The sequence below is a fragment of the Heterodontus francisci genome, chromosome 31, assembly GCF_036365525.1.
Source record: "Heterodontus francisci isolate sHetFra1 chromosome 31, sHetFra1.hap1, whole genome shotgun sequence".
Classification (NCBI taxonomy): domain Eukaryota; kingdom Metazoa; phylum Chordata; class Chondrichthyes; order Heterodontiformes; family Heterodontidae; genus Heterodontus; species Heterodontus francisci.
Genome location: NC_090401.1, coordinates 9,949,065 through 9,965,645, shown reverse-complemented (window position 1 = coordinate 9,965,645; position 16,581 = coordinate 9,949,065). Strand labels below are relative to the sequence as shown.

Below are 16,581 nucleotides of genomic sequence, written 5' to 3'. Positions count from 1 at the left end.
TTGAATTCCATTTGCCAATTTTCTGCTCATCTGACCAGACCATCAATATCTTCCTGCAGTCTACAGCTATCCTCCTCGTTATCTACCACACGGCCAATCTTTGTGTCGTCCGCAAACTTCTTGTTCATGCCCCCTACATTTACATCCAAATCGTTAATATACACCACAAAAAGCAGGGGACTCAGTTATGAGCCCTGCAGAACCCCACTGGAAACAGCCCTCCAGTCACTAAAACAGCCGTCAACTATTATCCTTTGTTTGCTGCCACTGAGCCAATTTTGTATCCACCTTTCTGCATTTCCCGAGGTCCCATGGGATTTTATTTTTTTAACCAGTCTGCCATGTGGGACTTTGTCAAAAGCCTTGCTAAAATCCATGTAGACCACATCAACTGCATTACCCTCATCAATCTTCCTTGTTATTTCTTCAAAACATTCGATCAATTTGGTCAAACAAGATCTTCCCTTAACAAATCCATGCCGACTATCCTTGATTAATCTGTGCCTTTCTAAGTGACAGTTTATCCTGTCTCTCAGAATAGATTCCAATTATTTGCCCACTACAGAGGTTAGACTGACTGGCCTGTAATTATCCTTCGCTCCCTTTTTAAACAGAGGTACAATGTCTCCAATCCTCCGGCACTACACCTGTATCCAGTGAGGACTGGAAAATGATGGTCAGACCCTTTGCTATTTCCTCTCTTGCAGCTTTTAACAGCCTAGGGGACACTTCATCTGGCCCTGGTGATTTACCAACTTTCAAGGATGCTCATCCCTTTAATACTTCCTCTCTCCCTGTGTTTATCACATCCAATACTTCACAGTCTTCCTCCTTAACTACCGATACCTGTATCGTCCCCCTCTTTTGTGAAGACAGATGCAAAGCTTCATTAAGAACCATACCAATATCTTCTGCTCCTACACATAGGTTACCTTTTTGGTCTGTCCTTGGCCCTACTCTCTCCTTAGTTATCCTCTTACTCTTAATGTATTGGTAAAACATCTTTGGGTTCACCTTGATTTTGCTTGCCAATATTCTTTCATGCCCTCTCTTTGCTTTCCTAATTTCCTTTTGAATTCAATCCTCCACTTTCTATACTCCTTTCTGTAGTATAGAGTTCTCGGTGTGGGGCATAAGCTTTCCCTTTCTGCCTTATCTTACCCTGTAGTCTCCTTGACATCCATGCGGCTCTAGATTTGGCCGCCTCACTCTTTTTCTTTGTGGGAACATGTTTACCCTGAACCCTTTGAATCTCCCCTTTGAATGCCTCCCACTGTTCTGACACTGATTTACCTTCAAGTAGCTGTTTCCAGTCCACTTTCACTAAATCACTCCTCAGTTTAGTAAAATTGGCCTTGCCCCAATTGAGAACTCTAACTCCTGTTCTATCTCTGTCCTTTTCTATAATTATGTTAAAACTGACTGAATTATGATCACTATCGCCAAAATGCTCTCCCACTGCCACTCCTTCCACCTGCCCATCTTCATTTCCTAAAACTAAGTCTAAAACTGCACCCTCTCTCGTTGGACTTGCTACATACTGGGCAAAAATATTCTCCTGAATGCACCTCAAAAATTCTGCTTCCTCAATTCCTTTCACACTAAAACAATACCAGTTAATATTGGGGTAATTAAAATTCCCGACTATTACTGCCCTATTGTTCTTTCACTTCTCAGAGATTTGCCTACATATCTGCTCTTCTATCTCCCTCTGACTGTTTGGGGGTCTATAGTACACTCCCAGCAGTGTAATTGCCCTTTTTTTGTTCCTTAGCTCAATCCATATGGCCTCATTTGATTAACCTTCCAACATATCATCCCTCCTCGCCGCTATAATAGTTTCCTTGACCAAAATTACCACCTCCCTCCTTTCTTATCCCCCTCCCTAGTGCGTCTGAAAGCCCTGTAACCAGGAACGTTGAGCTGCCATTCCTGTCCCTCCTTAAGCCATGTTTCTGTAATAGCTATGATATAATACTACTATGTGTCTATCTGTGCCCTCAGTTCATCTGCTTTATTTGCTATACTCTTTGCATCGAAATAGATACCCTTGAGCACTGCCAAACTCTTTTTTTAAATTTTCTAACCCTCGTTTCCTCTGTACTCCAGACTCATCGATTTTATTGACGTAACCTCTCAGCAAGTTATAAAACTTTTAAATTAAAAAATGGCCACAGCTGCTAGGCGGCCATCATGGAGGGAAACCTTGTTTTGTATTTAACTCCTTGTGATGCTGCTCCCCACTGCAGCAGAAGTATAACAAATGTAATTATAGCTCTACCAATTGAAGGAGGCAGGGTGTAAGCTGAGCTATATAAGCAGGAGGTCTTGGATTCGATTACTAGTCTGTGCTGAGTTTACTGTTCATAACCAAGGAGTGTGTTACAAGTGGTCTCTGTGTCCCTGAATATGAGATTTATTTTTGCTAAGAGTGACGTTCCTTCTCTATTTTCTCTCTTCCTGTCCTGATGGTGCTGATTCAGAGATGGTTCCATCAGTGACAAGTGCAATAGATATTACAATTCCACCACCTGCCAGTTTCATGTGTGGCCAGTTCCAACAAAGGCCAGTTCCATTACTGTCCGATGGTTATTGCAGTTCCATATGTCGCTGTTTCCAAAGCTATTACAGTTCTATATGTGGCTGGTTCCATGATTATTACAATTCTAAATGTGTTATGGCTCAGTAGGTGGCTGGATCCATGGATGGTCAATTCCATGGATGTCAGCTATGGTCTACTACCTTTTCCAAATGTAAATTTAAGGTTCAAAATTTAAAGTAAATTACATAAATTTAAGCCGATACTTTTGAAGTGCTGTAATGTAGGAAATACGACAGCCAAGTTGCGCACAGCAAACTCCAACAAACAGCAATGTGATAATGACCATATAATCTGTTTTTTGTGATGCTGATTGAGGGATAAGGACACTCCTCCGCTGTTCTTCGGAATATTGTCTTGGGATCTTATATGTCTATCTGAAAGGGCAGATGGGGCCTCGGTTTCATTTTTGATCCAAGAGACAGCACCTCTGACAATGCAGCACTCCCTTGGTACAACACCAGAGTGTCAGTGTAGATTTTTGTGCTCACTCCCAGAGGAAAGTGGGCATGAAAATTTGCTGTACTGGCTGACGTGCCGCCACCATCCGGCTCCCCCAGGCCATTTTCTGGAAGGCGGGATCAGGGGCTGCAGGGCTACCCGCACACAAGCGGTGGGTAGCAAATTAAGGTAAGTAAATGGCTTCGTAAGGCCCATTGTCAGAGGCTGACTGGAATTTTTCAGTTGGCCTGCGGACCTCTGACAGCATGGCAAACAGGCCAGCAGCCTGGAAGCAGTCTCCCAGCGGCAAACTAGGGAGTCAGCACTCCAGGCAGGCTATGAGGCCCTCCCCGCCTGCAGTCCGTCCTGTGGTGAGGTTTCCCTCCATGATGGCGACCTGGCAGCTGTGGCTATTTTTTAATTTAAAAGTTTGAAAACTTGCTGAGAAGTTACCTTAAGATGGAGGTGCCCTCTCTCTCTTACCTGAAATGGCAGGCTGCAGCTCCTTCTGTGCTGAAGGGCCTCCTATTGGCCCTGCAGCTTTGAGAGCCCACCTGCAGTCATTAATTGACCAAATCATGGAAAATCACTGCCGGGTGACTGTTCCCCACACAGTACAGGGTCTGGGCCCCCATTTGACCCCCAACATTGGTGTCCCAACCTGAAACTCAAAATCCTGCCCCAAGTCTCTGGAACGTTACTTGAACCCATAACCTTCGAAGTGAGTAGTAAGAGTGCTACCAGCTGATGCTTAAAGACAGTATCAGACAGAAGTCAAAATGGAATGCTTTCACTTTAGATGACATTTATAGTTCTCACTTTGTCAGAGATGATTGTGAGTGAGAAATTTGCGTGTAAGTTACAGACAAAAATCTGTTAAATAAGCAAGAGAAATACCCGCAGACACTCCAGAATAACAGAAGCAGGGTTGAAGGTGCCCCTCTCACACTGGAGCACTGAGCTGAACAGAGGAACTGTGTAATACATCGAGCAATCTGGAGCTCCTCAATGTTGCACAAAGGAACACTGTGGAAAAAAACTCTACATTGCAAAAAAGAGCTTTTGGGTTTCAGTCAAACGTTCAATTGCTCTCTGTTAGTCATTGAACTAGAATGCTTCTCAGTCGTGTTATGGTGCAAACTGGAGGGGTGGGGCTTGGTGATACTGGAGTGTGGAGAGATACCAACACCATGATCTTGGCCCAGTGGATGATGTGACAGACACTCATGTTAATGTCTAAGTTTTGTTAATGGATGTTAAATACCTAGTAGTTGAAGGTAATCAGGTGAACAGGTGTTAGGTGTTGAGTAGTTAATTGTACTCAAATGTGTATATATAAAGAGCCAGCCAGCATTGGCTGCGTATTGCTAGGAGTGGAGAAATAAGCTCTGTGGTAAGCAATAAACAGTCGTCACCAAGCATCCTCGTCTCAATATCTTCTTCACAAATAGGCTTGGACGTTTCTCTCACAACTCAAATCCTTGTTATTGGTAGTAGACACAGCCTGTCTTCAGTGTGAGACAGAAAGACCACACATCATCCCATGGTGGGAACTGTCTTTCACATTGTCCAACAATGAGGAACTGTTTGGACTGAGGCTTGAGATGAAAAGGAGAGACAGATTACTAACTCAATTAAACACACACAGCTAGGTTTGTGTTTAAATGCTAACATACAATAAACCAGGTGTAAATTGAATAAGCCTTAATTCAAGTCAGTAACTGTGAAGGTTCTGTGGTGAAAATCCCAACATTAATATTCACTACACTTTAAAGTATGTGAAACATTTTGAGATGTTTCTGAGAGAAATGATTAAGTGCTAAGTAAATGCAGTTCTCTCGATGAACACCTCCCTGAGTAAGTGGACAGTCAAGGGTCCTGATTCTAGGTTTCACCATCGTGTAGCTCAATAGATGACCCCAGGAGATGTTTGGAAGCTACCGTGCTCCATCTTTCCTCTTTCCTTCATGTGCAAGGCCCGTGAGGTAGAAGGAACAAAGGATGTCTTCAGATTATTAGCTTCACCCAGTTACAAGCTATTAGTTGAACCCAATCTTCTGAGTTTAAGAACATGTCTTGTACACCTATTATTCTCTAAAGTTGGATTTGAAAGTTTTTTCCCCCTTATAAATGGGTATAAATCTGGTCAGATGGAAAAGCCAATTTTATAAAATTGGCACTTCCATATCTTTCTGGCCATTAGGTCAGGCTCTCTGCCAGGAATCTGTGTTGTAAAGTTGGCACCAGAGTCTGGAAGCTTATCTGGCTCAGTGATTAAAGGCACTGCCAGTCTTGTATAGAACCAGACAAGCACTCAGGGAAGTTCAATATATTTTAGTTTTCTGCTGCGCTCTTTTCCGCCAGATCATTTTTACTCTTGCATCAGTGCCTGCTCTTAAATACAAGCTGCCAGTTCACCCAACTCAAAATTCTTTGACAGATTTCAACTTCAGTCTCAATTTGCAGAACACTGATGGCTTAACTGGCACAATGTCTTGAAAGACAATACCCAGTAACACTCTCAAACATTGATTGTTCATCTACAAGAAACAAACAATTTGAACTGACCACAATTCTATTCAAATTTCCACTCTCCCCAACTGGATTACCGTTCACAAGCACTGAACATGCTTCAGATTTTCCCCATCGAATACTTGCACATCAGGTACAGAATAAAGCAAAATATCGCAGAAGCTGGAAATCTGAAATAATAACAGAAAGTGCTGGAAATATTCAGCAGGTCAGGGAGCATCTGTGGAGAGAGAGACAGAGTTAACAGTCCAGGTCGATGACTAGTTCTGATGAAAGATCATCGATCTGAAACATTAACTCTCTTTTGCTTTCCACAGATGCTCCCCGACCTGATGAGTATTTCTAGCATTTTCCATTTTTATTACAGAGTAAAGCTTCCTTGCTGCAAGCACACTCAGATCAGGTACAAGGAGAGTTAGATACAGAGTGAAGCTCCCTCTACTTTGCCCTATTAAGCCCACAGCGCTTCTAGGGAAAGCACAACATGGATTAGTTACAAAGTAAAGCTCCTTCTACGCTATCCCATTAAATACGACCAGGTCAGGTACAGCATTGGTTAGATACAGAATGATGCTCCCTCTACACCATACCATCAAAGACTTCCAGGGGCAGGTAAAGCACGGGCTAGATATAGAGTGAAGCTTCCTGTATCCTGTCCAACAATGCTTCAACCTAATGTTAGAAGGGTAACCTATGTTGCGCCAGCGTGACATCCTGTGGCTTCGCTATGTTGAGAATTGACAGTACATATTAAGTAATGTTCAATTAGGAACAATGCCCGCTGCAAAATTAAGCTTATTCAAAGGACCCTAACTGTCACAAATGGTGGAGGTTTTCATTTCGTTACGATGTAAACTCAGGTCCCAGGGGTAAAAGGCCAACTTCTAACCTACTGCCCCACCTCATGTCCTTCAGTTCCTCCTAATACTGTATTGTCATGGCTATATGATGTTCCTGTTTTGTTCACAGAACACAATCAGTTGTATAACAAACTGAATTAGAATGAAATTTTTGAAAAAAACAATGAATGCTGGATAGATTTGCATTGATCTTCAGGTGGGATTGATTGGACATTATGCAGGTTTGGAGGAGGTGACAGCAGGTCAGAAGCATAACAGAAATACTCTGCCAGCTCACCAGATACAAAAGACATGAGCCGTTCACCCCCAGTGAGACTGTGCAGCAAACACAGCAGAATTGGCTCCAAATAATTGTCCTACACGTCATTTTACAGGAACGGGATAAGCATCAGGATTTTGGTGATAAGTGCCGTTTGGTACCTCCTTGACCATACCTCTCTTTAGTGGAGTCACAACTTGAGTCTCTTCATTTTCCTTTGATGATTTTCAAAAATAAACATTCGGAAAATAAAAGAGTTTAGGCTCAGTGAGTGCATGTGTCACCATGTAAACCAAAATATCCCAGGTTCCGTTCACTGTTTGTGGTAAGTTGGCCAGTCAGTGGCAGGTGGGATCCTAAAGTTGCCTTGGCATAAGTAGAGGAAAATCAGCTACTGTTCCCACTTCTGATAGATACCTAGTGATAAATGACCATTTGAATTACATATCAACACTTTCAAGTATATCACCCAACTACAAGATTCGGAGAGGCTGTTTCCCCTGGTTGGAGAGTCTAGAACTAGGGGTCATAGTCTCAGGTTAAGGGGTCAGCCATCTATGACTGAGATGAGGAGAAATTTCTTCACTTGGAGGGTTGTGAATCTTTGGAATACTGTACCCTAGAGGGTTGTGGGTGCTCATTGAGTGTATTCAAGACAGAGATGAACAGATGTTTGGACACTAAGGAAGTAAGCTTCTATAGATATGTGAAGAGAAAAAGATTAGTGAAGACAATTGTGGGTCCCTTGCAGTCATAAATGGGGGAATTTATCATGGAGAACAAAGAAATGGCAGACCAATTAAATACATACTTTGGTTCTGTCTTCACAAAGGAGGACACAAATTACCTTCCAGAAATGTTGGGGAACATAGGATCTAGTGAGAAGGAGGAACTGTATGAAATCAGTATTAGGAGGGAGATGGTGTTTATTTTATTTATTTATTTGGAGATACAGCACTGAAACAGGCCCTTTGGCCCACCAAGTCTGTGCCGACCAACAACTACCCATTTACACTAATCCTACATTAATCCCATATTCCCTACCACATTCCCGCCATTCTCCTACCACCTACCTACACTAGGGGCAATTTACAATGGCCAATTTACCTATCAACCTGCAAATCTTTGGCTGTGGGAGGAAACCAGAGCATCCGACGGAAACCCACGCAGTCACAGGGAGAACTTGCAAACTCCACACAGGCAGTACCCAAAACCGAACCCGGGTTGGTGGAGCTGTGAGGCTGCGGTGCTAACCACTGCGCCACTGTGCGGCCCAATTTCCCTGTGTTAGGGAAATTGATGGGATTGAAGGCCGGTAAATCCCCCGGGCCTGATAATCTACATCCCAGATTACTTAAGGAAGTGGCCCGAAAAATAGTAGATGCATTGCTGGTCATTTTTCAAAATTCTGTAGACTCTGGAACAGTTCCAATGGATTGGAGGGTAGCTAATGTAACCCCACTATTTAAAAGAGGAGGCAGAGAGAATTCAGGGAATTCTCGACCGGTTAGCCTGACATCAGTAGTGGGGAAAATGCTAACGTCCATTATAAAAGATGTAATAGCAGAACACTTGGAAAACAATGACGTGATCGGACAAAGTCAACATGGATTTACGAAAGGGAAATCATGCTTAACAAATCTACTGGAATTTTTGGAGGATGTAACTAGTATAATAGATCAGGGAGAACCAGTGGATGTGGTGTATTTGGACTTTCAAAAGGCTTTCGAACAGGTCCCACCTAAGAGATTAGCATGCAAAATTAAAGCACATGGGGTTGGGGATAAGGTACTGACATGGATCGAGAACTGGTTGGCGGACAGGAAACAAAGAGTAGGAATAAACCTGTCTTTTTCCGAATGGCAGGCAGTGACTAGTGGGGTACCGCAGGGATTGGTGCTAGGATCCCAGCTATTCACAATATATATTAATGATATAGATGAGGGACTAAATGTAATATATGCAAGTTTGCAGATGACACAAAGCTGGGTGGGAGTGTGAGCTGTGAGGAGGATGCAGAGAAGCTCCAATGTGATTTGGACAGGTTGAGTGAGTGGGAAAATACATGGCAGATGCAGTATAATGTGGATAAATGTGAGGTTATCCACTTTGGTGGCAAAAACAGAAAGGCAGATTATTATCTGAATGGCAATAGATTGGGAAAGGGGGAGGTGCAGCGAGACCTGGGTGTCCTTCTGCACCAGTCGCTGAAAGTACGCATGCAGGTGCAGCAGGCAGTTAAGAAGGTAAATGGGGTATGTTGGCTTTCATAGTGAGAGGATTCAAGTACAGGAGCAAGGATGTCTTGCTGCAATTATACAGGGCCTTGGTGAAACCACATCTGGAGTATTGTGTGCAGTTTTGATCTCCTTATCTGAGGAAGGATGTTCTTGCTATGGAGGGAGTGCAGCTAAGGTTCACCAGACTGATTCCTGGGATGGCAGGACAGACGTATAAAGAGAGATTGGGTCGATTAGGCTTGTATTCACAAGAGTTTAGAAGAATGAGAGGGGATCGCATAGAAACTGACAAAATTCTAACAGGACTGGACAGACTAGATGCAGGAAGGATACTCCCGATGGCAGGGCAGTCCAGGACCAGGGGTCACAGTCTAAGGATAAGGGATAAGCCATTTAGGACTGAGATGAGGAGAGATTTCTTCACCCAGAGAGTGGTGAACCTGTGGAATTCTCTACCACAGAGAGCAATTGAGGCCAAACCATTAAATATATTCAAGAAAGAGTTAGATATAGTTCTTCGGGCTAATGGATCAAGGGATACGGGGAGGAAGCAGGAACAGGATACTGAGTTTGGATGATCAGCCATGATCGTATTGAATGGCAGTGCAGGCTCGAAGGGCCGAATGGCCTACTCCTGCTCCTATTTTCTATGTTTCTATATAGGGAGAGCGCAGGAAAATGGATTTGAGGTAAAAGATCAGCCATGATCTTATTGAATGGCACAGCAGTCTATAAGGGGTCATATGGCTACTCCTGCTCCTATTTCTTCTGTTTTTACTCATTATTCAATGAAGACCCTAAATCATGGGACTGTATTACAATGGAGAATATTACAGTTGAGTCACAATTCTATCAGCACATATGAACTCTTTCCAGCAGGCATCACTGGATGGTGAATGGAGCAGGAACCCTGCCAATTTCACCCCCAATCCCCAGCCCAGGATGCTGAGACCAGTTGTAGTAACCATCCCTACTCATACTCCCCACAGACCAAGAATCTAATCTGGACCTTCCCTAATTTGTATGACTTAATATCACATTGTACAATGCAGTTACAGGAGTCCGTTTTTTTTGAAAACTGTAAAAACAAAACTAGCTATAGGCAATTACTAAATATTCATCGTGTGTACTACAACTCTCCATGATCAATTTTCCAATTTCCATTAATCCCATCCACACAGAGTGTTAGCAAAATATTAACAAGCATTAAGTCTAGGAGTTTTTAAAGCTATTTGGATTTTTTTCTGAAACACAACACAAGTTGTACATATACACCTTTCAGTTTTTTTTTACTTATCTACGTCCAATGTCACCATCCTGTTACAACTACGTGGTGTTTCTTGGGTGGTTCCCCCGATCAACTCCCCACCTGATCACATCAGGTGTATTTGTATTAGAGTTTAACCCCTTGGTGTTTTATTTTTCAAATAAACAGACAGCGAGACAGATTTTCTTGCAGGTTTTAAAAAACAAGAAGTTTTATTGATCAATATACCTTATCCCAAAATTGCCGCAAAGGCACCTACTCAGGCATTCGCTCACACGCAAACACACTAGATGGCGAATGGAGCAGGAACCCTGCCGTATTCACCCCCAATCCCCAGCCCAGGGTGCTGAGACCACTTGCAGTCACTGTCCTACTCATACACCACACAGACCAAAAATATAGTCCGGACCTTCCCTAATTTAGCTTAGTATCAGGGGAGGCAGTGGCGTAGTGGTGTTATCACTGAACTAGTTACCCAGAAACCCAGGGTATTGCTCTGGGGACATGGGTTTGAATCCCATCACGGCAAATGGTAGAATTTGAAATCAATTAATAAATCTGGAATGAAAAACTAGTTTAATGATGGCCATGAAACCATTGTCAATTGTCATAAAAACTCATCTGGTTCACTAATGCCCTTTAGGGAAGGAAATCTGCTGTCCTTATCTGGTCTAGCCTAGATGTGACTCCAGACCCACAGCAATGTGGTTGACTCTTAACTGCCCTCTGAAATGGCTTAGCAAGCCACTCAGTTGTATCAAACCACTACGAAGTCAATAAGGAATGAAACTGGACAGACCACCCGGCAGCGACCGAGGCACCAAAAATGACAATGGCAAACCCAGCCCTGTCGACCCTGCAAAGTTCACCTTACTAACATCTTGTGCCAAGTTGGGAGAGCTGTCCCACAGACTAGTCAAGCAACAGCCTGACATAGTCATACTCACGGAATCAAACCTTACAGACAATGCCCCAAACACTGCCATCACCATCCTGAGGTATATCCTGTCCCACCGGCAGTGCAGATGTAGCCACACAGTGGTATACAGTTGGGAGGGAATTGCCCTGGGATTCCTCAACATTAACTGTGGACCCCATGAAGTCTCATGGCATCAGGTCAAACATGAGCAAGGAAACCTCCTGCTGATTACCACCTACCGCCCTCCCTCAGTTGATGAATCAGCACTCCTGCATCTTGAACACCATTTGGAGGAAGCACTGAGGGTGGCAAGGGTGCAGAATGTACTCTGGGTGGGGGACTTCCATGTCCAGCACCAAGAGTGGTCTCGGTAGCACCATTACTGGCCGAGTCCTAAAGGACATAGCTGCTAAACTGGGTCTGCGGCAGATGGTGAGGAAACCAATAAGAGGGAAAAACGTACTTGACCTTGTCCTCACCAATCTGCCTGTTGCAGATGCATATGTCCATGACTGTATTAGTAGGAGTGACCATCGCACAGTCCTTGTGGAGACGAAGTCCTGCTTTCACATTGAGGATACCCTCCATCCTGTTGTGTGGAACTACCACCGTGCTAAATGGGACAGATCTAGCAATGCAAAATTGAGCATCCATGTGCGCTGTGAGCCATCAGCAGCAGCAGAATTGTACTCAACCCCCAAAATCTGTAACCTCATGGCCTGGCATATCCCCCACTCTACCATCACCAAGAAACCGGAGGATCAACCCGGAGCAGCACCAGTCATACCTCAAAATGAGGTGTCAACCTGGTGAAGCTACAACACAGGACTATCTGCGTGCCAAGCTGCGCAAGTAGCATGCGATAAACAGAGTTAAGCGATCCCACAACCAACAGATCTGATCTAAGCTCTGCAGTCCTGCCACATCCAATCGTGAATGGTGGCAGACAATTAAACAACTAACTGGAGGAGGTGGCTCCACAAATATCCCCATCCTCAATGAAGGGGGAGCCCAGCATACCAGTACAAAACACAAGATTGAAGCATTTGCATCCCCAGCCCAAAGTGCTGATTTGATGATTCCATCTCGGCCTCCTCCTGACATCCCCAGCATCACAGATGCCAGTCTTCAGCTAATTTGATTCACTCCACATGATATCAAGAAACGACTGAAGGCACTGGATACTGCAAAGGCTATGTATGGGCCCTGACAACATTCCGGCAATAGTACTGAAGACCTGTTCTCTAGAATTTACCACGCCCCTAGCCAAGCTGTTCCAGTACAGCTACAACACTGGCATCTACCCAGCAATGTGGAAAATTGCCCAGGTATGTCCTGTGCACAAAAAGCAGTACAAATCCAACCTGGCCAATTACTGCCCCATCAGTCTACTCTCAATCATCAGTAAAGCAATAACCTGCTCAGTGATGCTCAGTTTGTGTTCTGCCAGGGGCACCCAGCTCCTGACCTCATTACAGCTTTGTGGACAAAAGAGCTGAACTCAAGAGGTGAGGTGAGATTGACTGCCCTTGACATCAAGGCAGCATTTGACCAAGTATGGGATCAAGGAGCCCTAGCAAAACTGGAGTGAATGGGAATCAGGGGATAACCCTTCGCTGGTTGGAATCATACCTAGCGCAAATGAAGATGGTTTTGGTTGTAGGAAGTCATCATCTCAACTTCAGGATATCACTTCAGGAGTTCTTCAGGGTAGTGTCCTAGGCCCAACCATCTTCATCTGCTTCATCAATGATCTTCCTTCAATCATAAGGTCAGATGTGGGGATATTCACTGATGATCACACAATTTACCGCACCATTTGCAACTCCTCAGATACTGAAGCAGTCCGTGTAGAAATGCAGCAAGTCCTGTGCAATATCCAGGCTTGGGCTGATAAATGGCAAGTAACATTCGCACCACACAGGTGCCAGGCAATGACTATCTCAAACAAGAGAGAACTTAACCATCTCCCCTTGAAATTCAATGGCATTACGATCGCTGAATCCCCCACTATCAATATCCTAGGGGTTACCATTGATCAGAAACTGAACTGGAGTAACCATATAAATACTATGGCTACAAGAGCTGGTCAGAGGCTTGGAATCCTGCAGTGAGCAACTCTCCTCCTGACTCCCCGAAGCCTGTACACCATCTACAAGGCACAAATCAAGAGTGTGATGGAATACTCTCCACTTGCCTGGATGGGTGTAGCTCCAACAACACTCAAGAAGCTTGTCACCATCCAAGACTAAGCAGCCCGCTTGATTGGCACCCCATCTACAAACATTCACTTCCTCCACCACCGATGCACAATGGCAGCAGTGTGTACCATCTACAAGATTCATTGCAGCAATGCAATAAGGCTCCTTCGACAGCTCCTTCCCAACCCATGACCTCTACCACCTAGAAGGACAAGAGCAGCAGATGCATGGGGACACCACCACCTGCAAGTTCCCCTCCAAGCCACACACCATCCTGACTTTAAACTATATCGCTGTTTCTTCACTGTCGCTGGGTCAAAATCCTGGAACCCCCTTCCTAACAGCACTGTGGATGTACCTACCCCACATCGACTGCAGCAGTTCAAGAAGCTGGTTCACCACCACCTTCTCAAGAGCAATTAGGGATGGGCAATAAATGCTGTCCTAGCCAGCGATGCCCACATCCCATGAATGAATAAAAAAAACACATACACAAGATGAGACAGCTAGAGAAGGGAGAAAGGAAGGTAGCTTTTAGTGGGGGTGGGGGGAAGGTTGCGATAAACCTGTTGAATTCTCTTGAAAATCAAGTTCTCGATTGATGCAGCCCTGAGATGATTGTGGATTTCTCTCTTGATTGAAGGTTCCATTGAAGACAATGGATTACTTCTAGCTTTCACTGCTGTATAACGTAGATGTAGAATTCTGCAGCAGGGCTGTCAGCTTTCTGGCTTGGCCAGAACACACGCTGTAGGTTGTTGCTTCATTTGCTCTCTTTCTGGCTGTCTTTTTTTAAGGTAAAGCTGTTATCTCTCTCATCCAGTTAGGAGACACTCTGTTCTCTTCCCTACGGTGATCACACAATGGCCCAGGATGTGGCTGTTTCATACTTCCTTTGTTTCAGAAGTAGATATGCAATTCGAGAATGTTTTAGGATAGGTGTAGGATGGGTTCAGTTGACACCTCTTAGCTTTGAAAATTTGTCTTTTGTCTTTGTCAGGCAGTTTGAATATACAGAAGGCCAATCCCATTTTGGACCAATGTTCACTTTTTAAAATAAAGGTTTTTCTTAAAAACAAAGTCCATTTTTCATAACGCTTCAGAGTTAGACAATGATTGCTGTATCATCACACCTCTGGTGTGCATGACTTCTCCACAAAAGGGAAAAAATGAAGCTTGAATTTCAGTTCCTTGAATTTCATTTTTATGTTGTTTATTTTGTAAGTTCAGAAAGATAGAAAAAAGAAACAGTAAGAAAGTTTAGGGTCACACCACTGACACATTCATTTCATTCACTCCTCCATCTTACAACTGCTGCAGTTGACATTGTTTGTAACAGCCATTTGAGGTTCAAGTTTAAGTTTTTTCATCATCCTTCCTTTGGATGAGGTACCAGCAAAAACTGCATTTCTTTTGCTTACGTGTTGTCAAATGGGGTTGTCGTTTCTCTCACACCAGTTTGTACTACTTTAGGAATGTTAATCTCCAGGACCATTTGATTGTTGGTGCAGCTTGTAGTATGCAAATTTCTGTTACTGCTTGTTGTAAGGATTCCTGTTTGTGCAAGCCTTTATCTCTTAACTAATGCATCCGCAATACATGGTGTTAACCATTCAGGTTCTGGTACATTGATAGTTCTTATTTTTTAGGCGACAGTGGGTGATACATTGTTTTTTAGCCCCTGCGATGTGTCTGCGATTTCTTCCTGCTTCTCGTTCTTGCTGAGTTCTGACTCTAAATTCTTAGGTTTGATTAGTTTTGCATTTGTAACCAAATCTTGTGATTCTTCAGTGGGTAGATCCATGTTGACCTCACTTTTAATTTTCTTGTGAGTTTCACAAGTGCGGTTCACTTTGGAGTATGTTACCTTCCCTATTCCTTTTATTTCAGAGATGTGTGTTCCCCTAATCTGCCCCATGTCCTCTGCATACTACTGCTTGCAGATGGTTGTCCAGCTTCCACTGCGGCACTTCAACTTGGTGAGGCATCTCCCTTACTCTTGGCTTTCCTGTTTGTGAACTTTCCTCATCCCTATTTAGATCTTCAAAAAAAGGTTTCAGCCAACAATATCTTGGTTGCTTTTTCTTCAACTTTTGCAGCTTTTATCTTAGCTTTGAGGGTGTGAGGCTTGCAACAATGCAAAGTGTATGAGGGTGTGATGGAGCATATGAATGTCAGGTATGACTCCTGATTGACAGAGATTGTTGTTGGTGAGTGATGGGGTGTGGTGCAGTTAGTAGGATATGGCATTTGAAGATGCATTCACTGACCTTGACCACTCATATGAGGTCATTGAACTTCTTGTGTCACTGCATCCAGATCCTTGAGGCTTGACTGCAGGCATTGACCGCGATGGCTATCTACTCCCATTGCCTTCTGAGCATGAGTTTGAGGGGCCTCTTGGCCCCCTGCAGATAAAGGACTCCCCTTCTATCCACTCCTCCGCCAAGGCTTCCAGTGCAGCATTCGAAAACCTTGGTGTCTGGGCTCGCCTATGTTCTACTTCAATGTTTCCCAGGTCAGAGTCACTTCCTGCACCTGCTGCAGCCACAATCCACCTTCCCTTTAAGAGGTGCAGGCTCGCTTTAAGCAGTCCAGGCGAATGTTAGGTGGTGCTAGCCACTCATGAAATTGGCCACCTGTGATGTGCCCAGCTCATCACAGCACAGTTAACACTGGCTGTCTGCTGAAATCTTTGAAATGAGCAGATAGAGCAAGGTTGGCACGTTGTTTGCATTGCAATCAACGGGATCAATCATCGCGATCCCCACACCCATTTTCAGGAGCTTTCGAATTTAGCCTCCCCTTCTCTTAATCACAATAGTGCATGACAGCTTTCACATCCTGCTGATAGGGCAGATGGGGTTTCTCTTTAATGTCTCATCTGGAAGATGGCACCTGTGAAAATGCAAACCCTCAGTACGCCACGGCACTGGATGCGGCCTAGATTATGTCTCTAGATGGAACTTTGACCCATGATCATATAACTCAGAGGCAAGAATGTTACCATGGAGTCAAGGCTGGAATATGTTGAGTCTGATAGTGCCATGCAACATCATCACTAGACATGTGTGGTGAAACAATTTTGTTAAAAAGCCTGCATGTCATTTATGACAGTACCTGAGAATTGCACTCTCTCTGTTTGTTACATAATAATCTCTAAGATTTGTAACATAGTACAGTATCTGTTATACAATAATCTCTGCTAAATGTACTCTAGCGCTGAATCTATTATACAGTAATCACTAGCAATTGTACGCTAG

At 43.8% G+C, this 16,581-nt stretch overlaps 1 protein-coding gene across 1 annotated transcript in view; it reads left to right on the top strand.

The window, feature by feature from the left end:
• The first annotated feature begins 16,527 nt into the window (after window positions 1-16,527).
• LOC137347025 (potassium voltage-gated channel subfamily KQT member 4-like) overlaps window positions 16,528-16,581 on the top strand; it is a 307,740-nt gene continuing 307,686 nt past the window's right edge. Inside the window, exon 1 of the mRNA XM_068011033.1 lies at window positions 16,528-16,556. Coding sequence (XP_067867134.1) covers window positions 16,528-16,556 — 29 coding nt within the window. The remainder of the gene's footprint in view (window positions 16,557-16,581) is intronic.